At 34.2% G+C, this 20,318-nt stretch overlaps 2 protein-coding genes across 3 annotated transcripts in view; one reads left to right on the top strand and one right to left on the bottom strand.

Moving 5' to 3' along the window:
• Window positions 1-3,884, top strand: part of DNAJC24 (DnaJ heat shock protein family (Hsp40) member C24) — a gene marked incomplete at both ends in the record, with an annotated part of 38,631 nt that extends 34,747 nt beyond the window's left edge. The window contains one exon of the mRNA XM_084229200.1: window positions 3,754-3,884. Within this exon, the coding sequence (XP_084085326.1) occupies window positions 3,754-3,884 (131 nt within the window). The remainder of the gene's footprint in view (window positions 1-3,753) is intronic.
• Window positions 3,885-5,301: 1,417 nt separating this feature from the next.
• IMMP1L (inner mitochondrial membrane peptidase subunit 1) overlaps window positions 5,302-20,318 on the bottom strand; it is a gene marked incomplete at its 3' end in the record, with an annotated part of 46,113 nt that continues 31,096 nt past the window's right edge. For both annotated transcript variants that reach the window (XM_084244280.1, XM_084244279.1), the window contains exons 5-6: window positions 6,166-6,276; window positions 5,302-5,370 (exon numbers count right to left, since the gene is read on the bottom strand). In XM_084244280.1, coding sequence (XP_084100406.1) covers window positions 5,302-5,370; window positions 6,166-6,276 — 180 coding nt within the window. The remainder of the gene's footprint in view (window positions 5,371-6,165; window positions 6,277-20,318) is intronic.

Genomic DNA, 20,318 nt, shown 5'->3' with positions numbered 1-20,318 from the left:
ATTTTTCCCATTCTAATTAGATGTTAGAGACAGAAGGTTTCATAAGGTTTTTGTTATTAAACTACTCTGGTTTTTGGTTTACTCTGTGTAATATGAGAAAAAAGTTAAAGATCATTTTCCCCAGCCTTATTTAATACTTTAGAAGAATTCCTGTGAATTTTGTTTGTTTCTTTATATGAAGCATGGAAATATCAGGTCTTGTCTAATGGAGTTTGGATGTACCCGCCTCTTGACTGTGTACTAGGAAGCAACGAAAATTTGTTACTCCTCTTAAACCTCATGAAGTTATGTCTTTCCCTCTTCCCTATTACTAGAATTTAAAATTTTTTAAATTTCTCCTTTAACTAAGAAGGCAATGCACTTCCATGTTTCTCTAGAAAATCTTACTATTTCCTAAACTTTAATAATTGATATCTCCCTTTGTGACTCATTTCCAGTTATTTTTCCCATTCTAATTAGATGTTAGAGACAGAAGGTTTCATAAGGTTTTTGTTATTAAACTACTCTGGTTTTTGGTTTACTCTGTGTAATATGAGAATAATAATAATATTTCCTATATATATACTTTATAACTTTACTGTTCAACCTGGGGTACAGATTCCCTATGGGTCTATAAAAATTTACTAATGATTGGGAATACGTAAAAGATAAAAAAGGCCATTCTTCCTGAAACCAAGTAAACTAGGATATTTTTTAATGGCAAATTCTTATGAGTGCTCATAGAAAGTTGGAGCACAAGCTCTATTACTTGGTCGGTATGTTTTTGCCTAAGGACTACACTGCTGCTAAACCCCCAATTGAAATTCTAGGGTAAATTCTCATTTGCAGTGAATGATTGAAAAACTTGAGGTTTTGTGTTTTGAGGCTTCCTGGTCAGTGATGGTGATAATTTCATCAGACATAACAGAAAGAGCTATTGCTATGAACATAGACTAGTGACATTGACTTTCACTGCTAGGTCATGAAAGGGATGGAGTAGAATATGTCATCAATAAGGAAGATCCATTCAGCTAAAAATACTTCTTAAAAATACAGTGCATCCACCTCCTCTATCAGTTATGTGTGTGTGCATTCAATCTCTTTTTGGATAAATTAGTTCTTCCTGTAGTTGACAGGTCAAATCTATTTTGTTTACTAATGGTTCCTATAATGTGAAAATAGTGAAACCTGGTTTTTGTAAATTGTCCTTCTGTAATCTTTTAAAAGTATAACAACACATTTTAAATAAAGAATAGGCATCGGTGGTTCAAGCATCTGTGCCATCAACAAATATGTGAGCTTTCTGATACAAGGGAACCTGCCAAGATATTGAAGGAAATGTACAATGTGAAATCATCAAGAGTTATTGTGTGTTGTTGTCCTTGGGACTCCCTAAACTTGACTGTAAAAAATATATAGAAGAATCCTAAGCACAACCAATGAATCAGTTATAAGCAGCTACAGTTAATCTTAAAAGTATAAGATGTCCTTAGAAGCTTATTTAAATTAAGGGCTTTTTATAATTGTAAAGCCGGAAATAATCCTTATCCTTGTGAGAGAAAATACTGAGCAGCTGCATGCCATTATTCTTGCAGGAATATTTAAAATCCAGCCATGTAAGTTTTGCAATTGAATTTGCAATTTTGAATTGTTCCTTGCAATTGAACAGTCTCAGCAGATGAAGTTAAATAAAAATATGATCAACTGGGCAAGTGAAAAATGGAGGGTTCCTTAATTGGTCATTTTCCAAGTGAAAATCTACAAGAAAGAAGTGGGTAAAATCCTACAGATAAAAATAGCCAAATTGTCAGCCTCTCAATCCAAGGGCTCTAGGAAACAATGTGTTACCTTATGCATAAAAGGCATACCTGAAAAACTGTTAGGAGATTGAAGTTAATCTTTCCCCTTGCAGTTATCCTGTCATGTAACTTCATTTTGTGCATCTTCATTAAGTATATTTAAAATGATTCATGTGACGATATCACTTTGTGAAATGACGGACGAATAAGAAGAAATTTAACAAGATGGGAGTTTTTAGTGAACATTAATACTAATATTTGGAATCATCTGTGACAAAACCCCACAGTAGCCTAAGATGGAATCTGCCTCATTTACTGAGTCCACGTCACCTCAGATTCTCTCTCCCCATTCACTGAGGTAGTAAAAAAAACAAGAGAGTTAGCTTAAGAACAGGAATGGTTAGGGTATGTACATTGTTAAATAATTTAATAATAATAATAATAAAAAAAAACAATTCACTGTGAAAGTATGCTGTCCGAAATATGTATGTTAGCTTCCACGGGGAAGATGTTAGCATTTTAAAATTCTCCATTTTTCTAAATGGAGAAGAAAAGCATTGTGGCAAAAAATAAAATAAAAAGCAGGCTTGAGTGAATGAGTACATGATTTTTAAATTAATAAAAGAAACTTTCAAAAAATTAAAATTAATTTAATTAATTTTTCCAAGGTAAACTGGGTTAGAGAACAATTACAAAACAGTTGAATTTTGCTTCCTTCGTTCCTCCCTTTTTTCCTTTCTTCTTTCTTTCATTGGTATCTGAGCTTGAAGTGTTAAAAAATGAGGTTTAACAATTAACTATATTTGATTGTAGGAAATCATGTCTTGAGACTTAGTTCATTTATGTGTAAAAATTATGAAAGACATCATTTATGTCTAAAAATAATGTGATCAATAGTTATTTTTGACAGTCATTTCACAGTGACAGTAAAACTGACCAGTAGATAAGAGATTCTTTCAATCAAAGGTCCAAGCATTCAGCTTCCCAGAAGATGATTTAATAAAATACCCACCATTATTAGTAGGCTGAATGTTACATCAAATTGCTTCCCTTGAGTATCTCTGATTATTCTGTTGGTTCTTAAGCTGCTTGTAAACAACAAACAAATAGGTGCACACACCCTCCACACATACAAAAACACCATAGTATTTTTGAAATAATTCTTGAAATAATGTGATACCAAAGCAGCTGGTATTCAAACTTGAAGCTAATAGTCAAGTTAGCAATTTTCTCTAAAAGGATATAATCTAGGCAAAAGCATCCTTCTTAACAATAAAATGGTAAAAAAAACAAAACAAAACAAAAAACAGTAAAACGGTAACAGTAAGATGGTAGGACTGTTTTTATTTTATCATTATAATATTTTTGACAAATACCATATTGAAAAGAATGTAAAATTTATATGAGTTTTGAGGAACTCAACCAAAGATTTCAAGTTAATTGCAGCATGTTGTCATCCCAAGTACTTTAACTATTGATTCTTAGCTTTGTCTCATCTCCTGTGCAGATAAAGATGCTTCAGTAGATGATTTTTAGAAACACTGCCCCTTTGACAAGAATATTTTTTTGAGTTCTCATTTACATACATCTTATACATTTTTTACTTCTTTTGCTTTGCATTTTGTGTGTGTGTATAACAAACAGCATTTTTTAAAATGCTAGTACTCATTTTTTTAAAGATTTATTTATTTATGCATACAAGAACTGGGGTACAGCCCAGAGGTGCAGAGCCTGAGAGGATTCATCAGAGACAGAGTGGGAAACTGAACAGGCGGATTGACAGAAATACACTGCTGAGGGGAGCAGCGGGTGAGACAGGAGAGGTCTGCTGCTCCATGTGGGCCACCTCCCTGGCTGGGGATCGAACTCATGCTGCATTGACTGAGGACAGCTTCATAGATTGCATCTTAACGCCTTGCGCCACCAGGGAGGACCCACTGTACTCATTTAAAGTGTTCTTTTGTTTTCTTTGCAGATGATCACTCTTTTTCTCTAAGTTGCCGATGTGGTGGAACATACAGTGTTTCCAAGGAGGAAGCAGAGGAAGTTACCCTGGTTTCTTGTGATACATGTTCACTAATTATAGAAATACTTCATTATAGCTGAAATTGTTCACATAATGTTTTCTTTCACTGTGTATACAGACAGGCTGAGAAAAATCCGTTCCAACTTTGTGCATCAAGCAAATGTATAAAGCTGATAAGAAGTGGGCTTCTTTTTCAATCTGCTCATATTTGCACAGAAAATATGAAATTGTCAAACAAAGGCCACCGCATATTAATAGAAAATTCATTTTAGGTTTTTCTGTGTATTTATAATTTATATTTTACAGGTCACCAAAAAGGGGAGAACATGAACTATAAATTATATTTCATAAATTCCCATCTGAGAACTTGTATTATTATTGTATCCTTTTTTCCTTGGTACAAAATAAAAATTTTGTTTTTTAAATACTCATAGCTCCTTTTTTTAATGGGTCATAGGATTATCATGTGCCTTTGTAGTTACTACGTTTTTGATGTAATAGATGATGTTTCTAGCTGCTAAAGCTGCATGCCTACTGTATACTTATTTCAAATTCTCAAGTCACTGAAAGTAAATTATAATCTTTGTGAATAGCATAAACTTAGTTCTTCCATAATAAAGAGTAGATAGGGGTTTTCATGAGATATAGTTAATAAAGTAAATAAAAGTTAATAAAGAAGGCAAAGTGGCAGCTGTAAAAAAATATAGCTTTGGAATCAGAAGACTTGACTTCAACCTTAGCATTGTATTCAAAATCTTCATGTGGCAGTATTAATGGGAACATGCTCTTCAGCACTACCGTCCACAACTTTAAATGTGATTTAGGAAATGGTAGCTTAAAAGAAAATAATTTGAAACAGGTACATTATTCAAAGTATTAGAGTAGCAATGCCTATATTTGTGAATAAGAAACCACTGCATTGCTGTTATGATGAAACAGACTTTTATATATATTGTTAATGACTTTAATAGTCTTAAGATTTTATTTTTCTATATAGTTCATATTCTATGTACAATATGAGTACATATTTAAAGAACTTTAGGGTTCTTTTGGGGATTGTTTAAACTTCTATTTCAAATGAGTAAGCAAAGCATGTGACATAGCAACTTTTTATTAGAACAAACTGGTATTTATTGTTGGATTAGACTTAAAAATGACACTATTACTAATCTGATTTGTAAATGTAGCTAAAGTATGAGGCATATTCAAGAGGAGATACTCTCATTTTACCTATAAAACAAAAAATTCAGTGAGGTAGTCATCCAGATTTTCCCCCTAAAAATATTTTAACTCTATCAAAATTTAAATGATTTGGGGTTACATTTTTATCCATATATTTTGAAGTACTGTAGCTTTCACAGTGTGTGTTGAATTATTTTTCCCAATTAAAAATAACTAAAGCTGAATACAAATAGTTTATTATTAGGTACATGGTTTCAGTAGCAATAAGAAATTAACTTGAACAGGAGACAGTAATCAGATCAAAATAAATGCTTGCTAATCATCAGAAAATCTGTGGCCATTAGGGCTGTCACGCAGAAATCCAAAATCACTCAGAGGCCATATCTGTAAAATCAAAATGTGATTGAAGATAATTAATGAAGGTGATGTTACAGAATCATCATACTTTTTTATTTCATGTATCCCTTTTCTCTATGCCATACCTCCTCCTCATTCTCCTGCCAGAAACAAATTTTCTACATGAAAATAAGACTTTAAAATAAATTTGTGTGTGTGTGTGTATTTAAACTCTAAAGTTTGGAACATTCAAATATATAAGAAATTATAGGTTTGCAGTGTGTGAATGTGTCTGTTTTCTTTACTAACCCTCAAATAAGAATTAACTGTAAAGTAAGTACTTGAATCTAACATCTGTTTAAGTGTAAAGAATCCTGTAAATTATCCAACAACCCCTAGTATTCATGTCTGTTTTTATTTTTACTGCATGTACAAAAAGAAGAAGCCTGTGAAAACAGTAATTTTTCCTAAGGTTCATACATTTTCTACACTATGGTGAGTCAATTACTCACTGAATTAGCTGTAATATCCCTGCATTACAGATAGTTTAACTCTAGACTGCGCTTCTACAAATGCAGAGTAATATATGTTTGGGGCCATTCAAATTAAAGGTTTTTTTAATGCTACAATAAAGGTAGTTTGAACTTTATAAGTCAAGCAAAAAAATCTCAAATTACTCATCTAGGGAAGGAGTAATGTTTATAGCTATAAAGGCCAACTTATTCATACAGTGTAGTTACTGCAACAGTGAAGTCCACTGGCAGCCTGATGATTTCAAAGTTTATTTTAAAAGAATTTTTTCAACTAAGAGAAGAAAGCCTAGTTTTAATCAGAAAACAGTACCTTAAAAAATATACGTCCTCTTATTAGTCCATATGGAATAGGCCCATAGTACCTGGAATCTGTAGAATTCTGTAGATTATCACCTTCTAACCAAACATGACCTGTTGGCACCTACAATTAAGAAGAAAACAGCCCCTTTAAAAAACAAAAACAAAAAAAAGAGGTACTATATAAAAAGCATGTCTTTCAGATTAGGGAGAAATGTCCTAAACTTGTCTTTTTTCTGGTAGATATACAACCAATAATTTGCATTTTTGCTTTTATCCTTACAAGGAAAATAACTTTTACTAAATATGTGCAAGTGATATTAGAATTTCAACTATTTGAAAAGACCTATCTTTTTTGCCATATGGTCCCCAAACATTAATTTGTTACACAATCCCCAAACTGGGGTTATAAGAGCTCAAATAGTGTGACAGGGTCATTAATTTAATAGACTTCAAAAGAGGTCATTAGGATGCTGACTAAAAATGTGCCCTCCTGTCTCAATAACAGCATAAGCAGGGCAGCCACTCACTCAGCAACATCCTGGGGCCAGTACCAAGGCCAGACCTATTAGAATGCTCATGATGAACTAAATGGTAATTGATTGTGACATCAATTACAAATAATCTCATCATTTTATTGGAGCAGGCCTGTCAGAATTCTAATTAAGATTCCTGTTCTTCTTTTGTACAAGCCGTATCTTTCATGCATTATACTTCAATAATGACCATCAAAACCTAGAAGGACCTATTATAAAATCATCAGTTGTAAAATTAATGATGGTGACCTTCTACTATATTAAAAGACCCTATCTCCTATATGTCCTATATAAACTGGTAAGTAATGTAAGTTTAATTTTTTACTCAATGAAAATCATAAAAATATTTAGAAAAGTCTCTCAAGACATTTGCCCATTAATATCTATTCAATATAAACTTTATAAATTATCCAACAATCATTACAACAGCATTTTACAAGTTTTTGTTATCCAGCAAAATTGAATTATTGACCAAACCCAAATGTATTTGCACTATTCTTCTGACTAGCTTTTACTTGGGAACCTTATATGAAAGAAAATGTTCCTATTGGATTTAATAAGAAATGACTACATGTTTTCATGTCACAAATTGTTTTTTTAAAAGACTTTTTTTAGGTTCACAGCACAATTGAAAAGCAGAGATTTCTCATATACCCTCTGCCACCACTCATACATAGCCACTCCCGTTATTGACATCCCCCATCAGAGTGGTATATTTGTTATACTGGTGAACCTATACTGACACATCATAATCACCCAAGTCCATAGTTTTATCTTAGAGCTCAGTCATGGTGTTGTACATTCTATGGGTTTGGATGAGTGTATGAAATGTATCCATCATTACAGAAGAAGGGTATTTTCATTGTCCTTAAAAACATTTGGTGATCTGTTTTCTTTTGAAAAAATAAATTTAAACAAGAACGTAAATTTTAAATTTAACTTTATATTAGATTATATAATTCTGGACTATATTATGTAGAAATATTTGCCAAAAGCCTTCAAGCTAATTATTTTCACTTAACATACTTAAGTGTTACATCTGTATTTATAGACAAAGACATTTAAGATCAACTCATTTTTATTAGGGAAACTAGTTGCAGGTTCTAGAGGCAATAGCAAAGCCATTGCCTACCTATGTGCTGTGAAGCACAATGGGTGGAACAAAAATGAGGAAGAGTAATGTAAACAGCATGTAAATATATGGCTTTTTGGTGTAGTCAATTTTACAAAGTTCATTTGATTCTTAAAACAACCTGTGAAATACTGTTACTAATATTTAATAGAAGTAGGTTCAAATATGGAACATGCTAACTCCTATGTAGTGGAAGTCCATACATGCATCCATGTACATCTTCCCTTACTGTGGTTTTATTTTTATGCAGTTTCAGCTACTCGTGGTCAACCCCAGTCTGAAAATATTATGTGTAATAAGACACTTTCAGAGAAAAAAAACCCACAATGTTCACATAACTTTTACTACAGCAGATTGTGAATTTGTTTTATTAGTTTTCGTTGGTAATTGTTATTTTATTAGTTTTTGTGCCTATTTATAAATTAGACTTATCATAAGTATGTATGTATAGGAAAAAATACACACACATATATACACACACAAACTAATATATAGGGTTCAATCAACCTGTGGTTTCAGGGGTCTTGGAATGTCTCCCCACCTATATAACTGCGAAAGAATAACCTCTACATCTCACAGACCTCAACACTTGATATCAAGCACACAAACCAAGAAAATAACCTCACCACTGATGGTAACTTTAATAAAAGCTTCTTGAAAAACAAGAAAACCTTTAAGTGTGGGTCTTAAAATTGACGCAGTCACCTTTTCTGACTGCTTCTATCGATTATTCAGTTACCCAGTAAAAAACCTATAATGTTTGAAATTATTCCACTTTTAAAACAGTTATTTTTGTATGGGGTGAGGGTACTTTTCAAATCAATTTTATAGAGGTACACTTTATAGAGTAACACGCACTCTTTTTTTTTAAAGTTTTGATACTAATTTTGAAAAAATGTGCATACCTATGGAACTACCAACTGCAGTCAAGATACAAAATACTTCCAACATGCCAAAAAGTTCCCTTCTGTTCCAGTCAACCTACCATGCCTATATCTGCTCCCAGGCAACTAGTGATCTGTAACTAAAGACAAATTTTACTTCTTCCTAAATTACATGTGAATGAGATTTACAGTACATAATATTTTGTGTCTGACTTTCATTCAGCAATTTTAAAAAGAATTATAGCCATCACTCAATACAGTAAAAGCCAACAACTTGACAATTATTGGTAAAATATTTTGGAAAGAATCACTACAATGACAAATATGAAATGAAAATAAATGCTACAATTCCTTTGTACAGTAGATAGGGGAAAATGCAATAGAGAAAAATTGAGGCAGAGAAATATAAAGGCCAAAAGGGTGTGATGGTAAACGCATTTTTAACAGCAAACCCTGAAATTAAATTCAAAGCCTGGGGCTATGCAAACTTCATTCCTCCAACCTTACCATTAGGTAAGTGCAGGGCAAAAGTAAAAACAAATCAGAATTTTCTGTTAGGGGAAATTTTCTTTTGTTTTTTGGTGTTTTTTTTTTAATTTTTGTTTTTAATTATCAATGAGTTTAATTCACAACCAACTCATTTCAGTTCTTGACTAATGACTGGGATTGAGAACTCTCAACAACCAAAATACGTTGTTGCTTCATCCAATCCAAGCAGTGGATGCAACTAGAATATAGGACAAAGCACCAAGTGAAGACCTCTCCTCCGAAGTTACTAAAAATCAAGTAATTGCTTATTAAATATTTCAGTATTTGAACTAAATGATTAAAAACCTTTCTGGCAGATAGAAGAGACATAAGCAGAAAGGAGGGTGTCAAAACAAAGACGATACAGAAGTTTAGTAAGAGGAGAGTTTAATGAAGCCTTGATGGTTTAAAGGAAATTATATGGAAACTTTTCATCCTAATTGCTTTTCATGTGACATGCTTTAAGGAGTCTTTTAAAACTGTTAAGAAATAATAGGGAGGGGCCTCCCCTGGTGGCACAGCAGTTGAGTGCTGGGTTGCGAGGCTGCCCTCAGCCTCTGCAGTGCCGGTTCATTCCCCAACCGCCGGCGAGGGTCCCACAAAAAAAAAAAAAAAAAAAAGAAAAAGAAATAATAGGGAAAGAAACCCTACTGAAATCTTTGAGATTTACACAATTCTTATTCTACAAGAAAGCATTATTTGGTAAAAGGTACACTTGTGGATATACACTTGTGGTAAAAGGTACACTTGTGGATATATATGAACAGTTTATATATATAATAAATAAGCATATATTCAATCGGAATCATGTTTTATGTACAAGTCTTTACAACTCTTCTCAAAGGTTACAACAGTTCTGATCAGCAATTCCACCCCTAAGTACCTACCCAAAGAATACAGAAACAGTAACTGGAAGGGATATATATGAACTCCTGTGTTCACTGCAGCACTGTTTACAATAGCTAGGTTATGGAAACAACCCAGCTGTCCAATGACAGTTGAGTGAATTAAGGAAGGTGCGGTATATATGCACAATAGAATACTACTCAGCTATTAAAAAAAAAAGAGAGAGAATAATACCATTTGCAACAACATGGGGAGAACTGGAGGAGATTATGCTAAGCAAAATAGTCAGAAGAATAAAGGTAAATATTGGATAATCTCACTAATGTGGAATATAAGGAAACAAAGCAAATCCTAGAAATCTGACTGCAGAAGTGAGGCTACCAGAGGTGGGGAGAGTATGGGCTTGAGAGTAAAGGGGTAAACAATGGGCAATGATGGCAGATTATGGGTGTTTTGGTGGTGGTGTAATAACATCTGAAGAAGTGTCAATCAATGCCCTAAATCATGCACGGTAGAGTACAAGTTACCTTAATAAAAATTTTTAAAAAATTTTAAATTCAATAGAATTCGAAGTGCATAATCTATAAATTGGAACATTAGACTTTTGTCAGCATTAATACCAGCATGTTTTATTGCGGCCCAGTTCCAACCAGTGTTTGCCAACTTGTTACAACAGAAGTCCAGCAATAGGTAGGTAAGTGCAGGAAAAATTGTGCCTTGTTTCAATTGGAGACCCTGAAATAAGTGAAATTAAAGCTGTTGATGAAATGTCACTTAAAAGCAGTCTTTTCACTTTTTCTTACACAGTGCGCACTTTCCTTTTGAATTCTCTTATTTCTGTCTTCCCTCCTTCCTTTTGCAGCATCAACATCAGCATGTGAGTCTCCATTAAGGGTCTGCCAGTCTAGAAATGGCACCGCACTCATGACGGTTTCCATGATATCAATAGGGAGTCAGTGTTCCTTTGGCTTTCCATAACTGTATTTATCTTCCCCAGACTCATGAAGACTAGAAATGCACATAAGCATTTTTATCAACATTTGGGTGCTATCTTTTCAGTAATTAATTTCATTTTAGGAGGCCAAGGGGTGGGGGTGGGGGCAGATAATCTTTCGGGAAAGTGAGATTTACCTTAAAAACTCATAAGATGCATCTGGAGGACCTATAACAAGGACTTCCCATTGGTAGAGATCATTGTCAACTATTATACCTACTGAAAACACTGCCATTGGATTTTTGCTGAATTCTGCTAGCTGCCTGCACAGCACTGGTGCTGAATACAACACATCATCCTCCCCCATGAAGCCCTGGGTTGGCTACAGGCTCTGGAGGCCTGCTAGAATTGGGTGGGTTAAGGAACCCAGAACCCCCAAGATAGGCTGGGGTGGTGATAGTACACTTAACTTCTCACAGTGCCTCCTTTGCAACTTTTTATGGCATCTATGTTCTATGTATCAGTTATTCCTTCTTACGGCTGAGTAGTCTACTGTGCATTACAATGTTTATACATAAACCTGTTGATGGATACTTGAGTTGTTTGTACTTTGGGATTATTACAAGTATGGCACTATTAAGATTCTTGTGCAAGTCTATTTTTAGTAAATACCTATGGGTGGAATTTCTGGGTAAAGTATGCTTAACTGCAGTCTTCCAAAGTGATTATACCATTTTATCCTCCCAATAATAATGTACAAATCTTCTTGTTGCTCCACAACCTTGTTATTTTCAGTTTAATTTTTTTTTAATTTTTTTTTTTTTATAGAGGCAGGGTGAGAGAATTCACCAGAGCCAGGGCGGGAGCAGAGCAGGCAGAAGGACCGAAGTACACTGCTGAGGGGAGCAGCGGGCGGCAGGAGAGGTCTGCGCGCCATCAGTTTAATTTTTAATTTAATTTTATTTTTGCTATTCTAGTAGGCTACTGATATCACATTGTGATTTTTTTCATTTGCATTTTTCACTTGCATTTGCATTTCTGTAATAAGCATATTTTGTGAGGTGTCTATTGAAGTGTTTTGCCCATTTCTATGATGGGTTGTCTGTCTTACCTTGAATCTTTTTTTTTTTTTAAAGATTTATTTATTTATTTATTTATACAAGCACTGGGTACAGTCAGAAGCGCGGGAGGGTGAGAGAATTCACCAGAGCCAGAGCGGGGAGCAGAGCAGGCAGAAGGACCGAAGTACACTGCTGAGGGGAGCAGCGTGCGGCAGGAGAGGTCTGCACGGGGAGCAGCATGCGGCAGGAGAGGTCTGCACGCCATGTGGGACCCTCCTCCAGTGGCCGGGGAGCAGCCGGGGATGGAACCAGCGCTGCAGAGGCTGTGGGCAGCTTCGCAACCCAGCGCTCAACCGCTGCACCACCGGGGAGGCCCTTACCTTGAATCTTTTACATACCTTAAGTACTTTTCCCTTGACAGGTAATGCAAGTATTTCCTCCCAGTATGTGAACTGCCTTTTTATTTTCAAAATGTCTGAAAAGCAAGTGTCTTTTGCTGAGGTCTAATTAATCTTTTTTTTTCCTATTATGCTTCATGCATATTTAGTATTAACATGTTTACCCATCCCAAATCATGAAAATATATCCTACATTTCTTCTACAGGTTTTATAGTTTAAGCTTTATGTTTAGGTTATATGATCTATTTTAAGATAACTTCTGGTGTGGTGTAAGGTATTTGTTGTTGCATCTACTTTTTGTTCGCATTCTCTTTTCTTTGGAATGAGTATTTTTTGAAATGTTATTTTCTTTGTTGGCACATTCAAAATACATCTTTTTTTTCAAATCATTGTTCTACATTTACACAATATACATCTTTAATCAGTATTTTCACAAGCAAGTATTAATATCTTCATATACTATACCACTTTATGTATGATTTACAACACTGTATTTCCATCCCCCATCTCTACCCCTAGTCTTTGAGCTATAGTTTTTAAACATTTTACTTCTACTCATGTCATTAATCCCACAGTAAATTATTACTTTTTATTTAATTAATCTTAAAATTATTTTAAAACAAGAACCAAAAGTTTGTTATACTTACCCATATGTTTAGTATTACTAGGGCTTTATATTCTTTTGTGAATTCAAATTTCTATCACTTTTAGCCTGAGAAACATCCTTTGCTATTTCTTATATTTGAGAATGCTGGCAGTGAATTTTCTCATCGTTTGTTTGAAAATACCTTTCTTTTTACCCTCATTTTTGAAAGATATTTTTACCAGATATAGAATTTTAGATGAACAGTGTTTTTTCCTCTAACATTTTAAAGATTTCATTCCATAGTCATCTATCTTACTTAGCGCCTGGTGATAAAGAGGAAATTCTTTATGCTCATATTGTATGTAATGTGTATTTTTCTCTGGTAGTTTTGAAGATATTTCTCTTTATCACTCACTTTCTGCCATTTGATAATGATGTCACCTGCTCTATCTTTGAGCCAGAAACACTTTCTGAACTTGTTGGATCAAATTTGAACAAAAAAGTATGGTGACCTACTTTCCCTCCCATTGTTCTAGGGTTTCCATAGCAAATATGTTAATCTGATCAATATTGTCCCATGAGTTATGAGGCTATTCATTTTTTCCCCCCAGTATTTTCTTGTCCTTCAGTTTCTATAATTTCCATTGCCATGTCTTCAAATTCACCAATCTTTCCTTTTTTGCAGTTTCAACTCTAATGTAAAGACCAATACAATATATTTCTAAACTCTAGAAACTTCACCTGGTTCTTTTTTATATTTACCATTTTTATGCTCATTTTCTAGGTCCTTGAGCATATTTAAAATTGATGGTTTAGAGCATACCCATGTTAATTCCATGATCTCTGTCCATATTTGGATCTATTTAACTTACTTTGTATAGGATATGGGTTACATTTTCCTACTTCACGTATCTAGTATTTGTGATTGAGCTTGGAATTCATTTGATGAAGGGATTGTATTCTTCAGAAAGTGCTGAATGTTGGAGTTGTGTTGGTCTTTTGTTTTGTTTGTTTGTTTGTTTTTTGGAAGACAGTTATATTAGCTGTGGATTATTATTTAAAGGTTATTTTTCATCTTGTTAGGTTGTGCTCTAAGGCTATGTTAGCCGTATTGCTAAGGCATGATACTTCAGGGTCTCTACTGAATATGCTCTGGATATTCAATGAGATCTGTCTATTCTGGTTGGTCAGAATTTAAAAAGCCTCTCAGCCCTATGTGAGTGCCGGGAATTGCTCAGGTCCCCACTGGTTGATATTTTTTGCATCGCCTTTATGTTGGAACGTAAATAAGCACAATTTAGTATTCAGTCCCCAACTACGGATATACCTATGTAGATTTCTGGAATTTTTGTAGCTCTGTCATCCCCTGGTAGTTTGCATAGTAAATTCCAATCTCTTAAACTTCCCTCTGTGGTAATCTATTATCTCAACTCATCAAGACCACTGTGCTGTGTTTGAATTTTCTTTTCCTTGTACCATTTGAAAACTGCCTTAAGGCAGAAGTTGGAGACATATAGGGCATCCTTGTTTGTTTCTCTCAGGGATCTGTCTTATACAGTCTGTGGTGAAATCTCTGAAAATAGTTCTTTAACAATTTTGTACAATTTTCTTGCTCTTTAGTGGCAGGAAGGCAAGTTCAGCACCAGAAACTCCATCATTGCCAGATGAAGATACTCAAATCATCAAATTTTTAAAGTAAAATTTTTTAATGATATGAAGAGAATTTTGTAACAATATGAAGAGAATCCTTTTGGTGGAAACTAAAATTTTTTATGCAAGTAAAGTGTTCCCTTGGTATTGCCACCTTGTGTACTCTTCGGTGGCATCTGCTCTGTGTATTTCTTTTACCCTTTCCCTATCAAAATCTCTAGAAAAGATCTGTCAAACTCAGCATACAATTCTGTATGAACAATTCACCAAGCTATTGCTTATCTCAAAATTGGTAACAATATAAATATGCCTCAGTAGGCAAAGGTTAAATATAGTTTATGTAACAGACAGATATATATATATATATATATATATATATATATATATATACTAATGGAAAGATTTTACATGACTACAGTTGCTTTGATGAATTTTCTAAAATGGCATACCCGCCCCTTTGGTAGGGGTGGAGGCTAACTTCTAATACACAAAGCAGTTTCTGTTTCTTTTTGTAGTGTAAGTCATGACTGCAATTAGCAATATTGTCATCAGATCTCTGGATAATTAAAATATAAGTCCAGTTAAGAACTAATTTAAACAAACATGAAATACAACACATCTTTAGTATGGACCTGAAAATGAAAATCTGACCTTTCTGGTATGAAGTGAGGCAAGGAACAGAACACTTTTCCTTTTTAACTCAAAACACAGTTATTGTCTGTTGGATTAACCTACTAATTATCACTAAACTGAAAATTCAAACTAGATAAGCGAAAAAAATTCTGTGGCAATATAATAAAACATTAACATATTTTTAAAAAGCTATTATAACTTTTCAGGTAAAGTAGTAAAGGATATTACTTTAATACATTTATAATAAATGTTTTATAAATTACTAAAAATGGAAATCCTTTATTCCATGTCTTTGTTCATTATTTCTCATAACCAAAACCTTTAAAAAAATAGTTACTTTTCCTTTTTATACTTTTGTAAATCTGCCATGCCAAGTTGAATGAATGCATACAACTGAATAAGAATATATGTTTTACAATGAATGCCATATAGAAAATTTTGATTTTGCTCAAATCTGAATTTTTCTAGGATCTCAGATATAGCTAGCTTTAGAGCTAAATTCTAAAGCATTTAAAGAACCCTTAAATCATTCCTGTTTTTCCTTTCTACGTCAGAGGTTTACTTCCTAAGCTATGGTAAAACCTAATCTCAGGACTGGACAAAAGAATCAAGCTTCTAGTTCCCAGCTATACTTACTGAGGTCTAGTTAAGTGCCTCTTTTATAGTACAAGCAACAAATGTAATTGCCTCATGGCCTGCGGGTGTCCATCTAACAAAAGAGGCTTTTGTGAAACAACCTACAGGTGTTACCTTTCTTGATTCCAGTGAAATCTGATGAAAGAGTCCACAATATCAAATAACACATTTACTAAACTATAATCAAACTCATTTATTTGATTAAGCAAAGACAAAGTTGACTGAATTAAGAAAAAGTTCTGACTGAAGGGTAAAATAGTTGTATGTTTAACCTTTCAAAAGTTTCAAGAAACACAAAATCCTAATAATAGATTGATTTTTAATTAACCCTTTATTTGCCACATATTTTATAGTTTAAAACCAGCAAAGGCAGGGTGTATACCTGCCCTGTCTTTACTGATTCTTCTAAAATAACTGGATGAAAAGAATGCAATGGGTAGTACAGAAACAAACAGCATAAAAGGCAAGGAGAGTATGACATTTTGGGAATCCTCTTTTGACATTATTTTTGTTCCTGAACTATATAAGAAAAAAAGAAGCACATAGATTTTAGGAAAACAACTGGGTAGTTTCTTTTTGGCAAAAGCAAATGGGACTGACACATCAACACTGTAATCTTAAAAATCTTTCATTTTCCACATATATTTTAAAGTGTTTGTGTCTAATGAAATGATAAATGCAAATAAACTTTTTTCCTGCCCAGGAAAATGAATGCACATTTATAACATATCATTTCAGTCTAACAATTAGTACTTATTATATGTTTTGTTATCCTCCAGGTAAGCAGAACCAAGTCAAATTACTATATTATGAGACTAATGCTTAGTCTACTTAATCGTGACTTATATTACCAAAATGAAGCCATGGTAAGGTGCTATGCATGCAAGCTACTAGAGAGAACTACTCAGCTGCTAGTATAATTTAATAATTTATTAATACATAGTTTTATAGAGAACTTAAAAAAACAGTATTTGATTCATGCAACAGCAAAATTAGAAACATCATCAGTAGATAACTGAGTTTACCCTTCCTACAACACTAACAAAAGCTATAAACAGACATATTTGAAAAAAATGATTAAATTCCTCCCAAAAAACAATCAAGTAGGAGAGTTTTTAAGAGCATAAAACTGAAATAATGTTATTAATCTTTAACATAAAAAAATAGGTTTGTCTGAAGTGTGAGTTATGGATATCTTCAAAAGTAAAACTCAAGGAACAGTTTCTCTCTTATTCTATTTTCATTGACATTCCCAGCACAACTTCTTGACCACATTTGTCTGTCTGAGCTGAAGCAATTGGGATATGTGGAATCCTGATGGAAGTATCTCCAAATGCATTACAAATGGACTAACATAAGGACCAGGCACAGAACAGATATCACTGATTATTTCAATGTGTACTATATAGTCCTGCTTCTTTTTCTCCCCATTTAAATTCCAACTCATTAACATTCTATTTGTATCATACCTAGGGACTGTTACTGTCCTTTCTTACTTAAAAACGGAGCCACCTTTGGTACATACATAGCCAATTATCACCAAAAAAGAATTTATACCAAAGTTCCAGTATGCTACACCTACAGCACTGGGTGGGGGTAATGAAGATGGATGCTTTTTACTAGGAGGTTCTCTTTCTTTATTGAGCTTTTTCCCTGCTGGGTAGGTTCAGCGCTTAGTCTAAGACTTGCTCAATCTCATAGCTATTTCAAGCTAAGCTCCTTCATCTTCTCCCTAAGTACTCAATACCTTCAGAGTCTGAAGAAAAATCCCTGCAGGGTTGTTTAGCATGGTGGTTAAAGATGGAGATCACTAAGCCATAGTCCTGAGTTAAAAATACAGTTCATTTGCTTCCTCTTCTCTACATAGCCAGCCTAGTGCACCCACAACCTCCCTTTACCCCAGCATCCTGGCCCTCAAATCAACCCCTCCCCTCTCATTTACTCTCCTTAAAGATGCTTCCTTTCCTTTTCTTTTCAATACATTGTCTTGATTGATTTGAAAGTCTATTCAAAACTTCATCCTCAGTTCCACATTAGGATTAGCCTGTAAATCATCTGAAGATAGTATCTAATTGCTTAAAACACAGGAAGTCTTTGGTAGAGTTACACTTATCGAGAGAGGCAGGACTTGGGCACAATGCAGATAAAGCAGATACAGCTTACTTTTTAAGTTAGTTTTTTGGGGAAGGGCAGGACAGAGGAAAGTAACTGGTAAGTTAAAAAGCTAAGTTTAAGGGCAAGCTTCTATCATCCATAGAAAATCTATGATACAAGGACATTCCTTTTTTCTCAATATATAAAAAGAATGAAGTCTTCTTGGAGAAAAATGTTTTCTAAATTTCCCCAGCAAGAATTCTTAATTATGTTTTCTGCACTTTGCAATTATTTTAAGTGCTATAGAAGAGAAATGTTAATGTATTTCAGTTGTGAACCAGACAATAAAATTATGTACTGGGGTAAAAAAAAACATATATAGGGCCTCCCTGGTGGCGCAGCGGTTGAGCGCTGGGTTGCGAAGCTGCCCGCGGCCTCTGCGGCGCCGGTTCGATCCCCGGCTGCTCCCCAGCCACCGGAGGAGGGTCCCACATGGCGCGCAGACCTCTCCTGCCGCCCGCTGCTCCCCTCAGCAGTGTACTTCGGTCCTTCTGCCTGCTCTGCTCCCCGCTCTGGCTCTGGTGAATTCTCTCACCCTCCCGCACTTCTGACTGTACCCAGTGCATGTATAAACAAAAACAAACAAACCAGCAAACAAATAAATAAAGCATGCCTCTATAAAAAAAAAAAAAAAATTTAAAAAAAAAAAAACATATATATATATAGTTTTATATATATATAAATATATATATTTATATATAGTTCAGCCACTTACTAGTTAAGCACCTTGGACAAGCTATTTAACCTTTACTCTATAAAACTGGGAATAATAAATGTCTTGCAGAAAGAGTATGAGAATCAAATGAAATAATGCATAGGGCTCCTGGCACCCAGCAAACACTCACTGAACATTAGTGGTTGTTATTAGCAGTTGCCCCAGCTGCTGGTATAAATGATGCCTGCTGGGCATCCTTTGTTTACCGTCTCTTATATAGTCTACCTATCTACCCAGTTTTCTATGTGCTTTGTAATTTTACTTTGGTAATGATTTTTGTTTATTTTCTTTTACATTGCATTCAATTATATAGATCTGATTATTTCCAGGACTTCAAATTGAATCATTATAATTGAAAATATACATTAATTAAGTGCCATATTAATAATGCTAATCGATTTAATGAAATTTAGTTTATTAATGAAATATATTATTAACAGGCATTTTCATCAAGCAATATTTTTTAAGTATCAAATGCTTCAGCTCTTCCTTCAGATCTCTTTACCAACTATCCAGGAGGTGAAGAAAGGAAAAAAGGGTTGGGACTAAAGCCGGTAAATACCCTAGATAACTAATACTAATGTCCCAGTGTTGCAGTTTTTCTGGGACAACTTTGTTCTGACTTCTTTTTTGTTTCATTTGTAAAATGACACCTGCTGTTTTTAGATTAGTATTTAAAAGCAGCATCAACCTATATTCTCATTTCAAGACCATGCACTTTCATTTTAACACTGCCTGATGTATACTCTGGTTCTCATATGCCAAAAAAAAATGAGCCTAATTTAATGAAATACAACGTATCTCAAAGAGTAGTAGAATAAAGTGATAAGACTATAATTAATGAGTTTTCACCTGCTCTCAGATGCATTCTATGTAAAACATGTACTAATATTTTACCACCGAAATTTGGATTTTGGGATTCCAAATAATTCTTCCCAAAGTCAAAACTCTTTGACTTACTTTTGGCAGTTCCCCAAAATACAATACTGAAAGCTCCCTTCTTTTTTTTTATAATAAATTTTATTTTTATATTCCCCATACAATTGCAACCCCCTTATTTTGACCCCAATCCCTCCCCTCCCACCCCCTACCCTCCATAGAGTGTCTCTGGTTCATAGTTTTTTTGTTGATTTTGATTTTCACTTTCTCATAGTTATTCATTTTCCTGGTCCCTTATTTAAGTTTTCTAGGTTCCTGCTATGAGTGAGACCATCCGGTATTTTTCTTTTTCTTTCTGGCTTATTTCGCTGAGCATGATCCCTTCCAGCGCCATCCATGTTGCTGCAAATTGCATGTGTTTATCTTTTTTGAATGCTGAGTAATATTCCATGGTGTGTATGTACCACATCTTCTTGATCCAGTCATCTATTTTTGGGCATTTGGGCTGTTTCCAAAGCTTAGCTATTGTGAACAGTGCTGCTATAAACATAGGGGTGCAGGTGCTCTTTGGAATTGATGTTTCTGTGTCCTTT

This window comes from Talpa europaea (assembly GCF_964194135.1).
Source record: "Talpa europaea genome assembly, chromosome: 1".
NCBI lineage: Eukaryota > Metazoa > Chordata > Mammalia > Eulipotyphla > Talpidae > Talpa > Talpa europaea.
The sequence above is the reverse complement of the archived record's forward strand: the minus strand, read 5'-3'. Positions and strand labels throughout refer to the sequence as shown.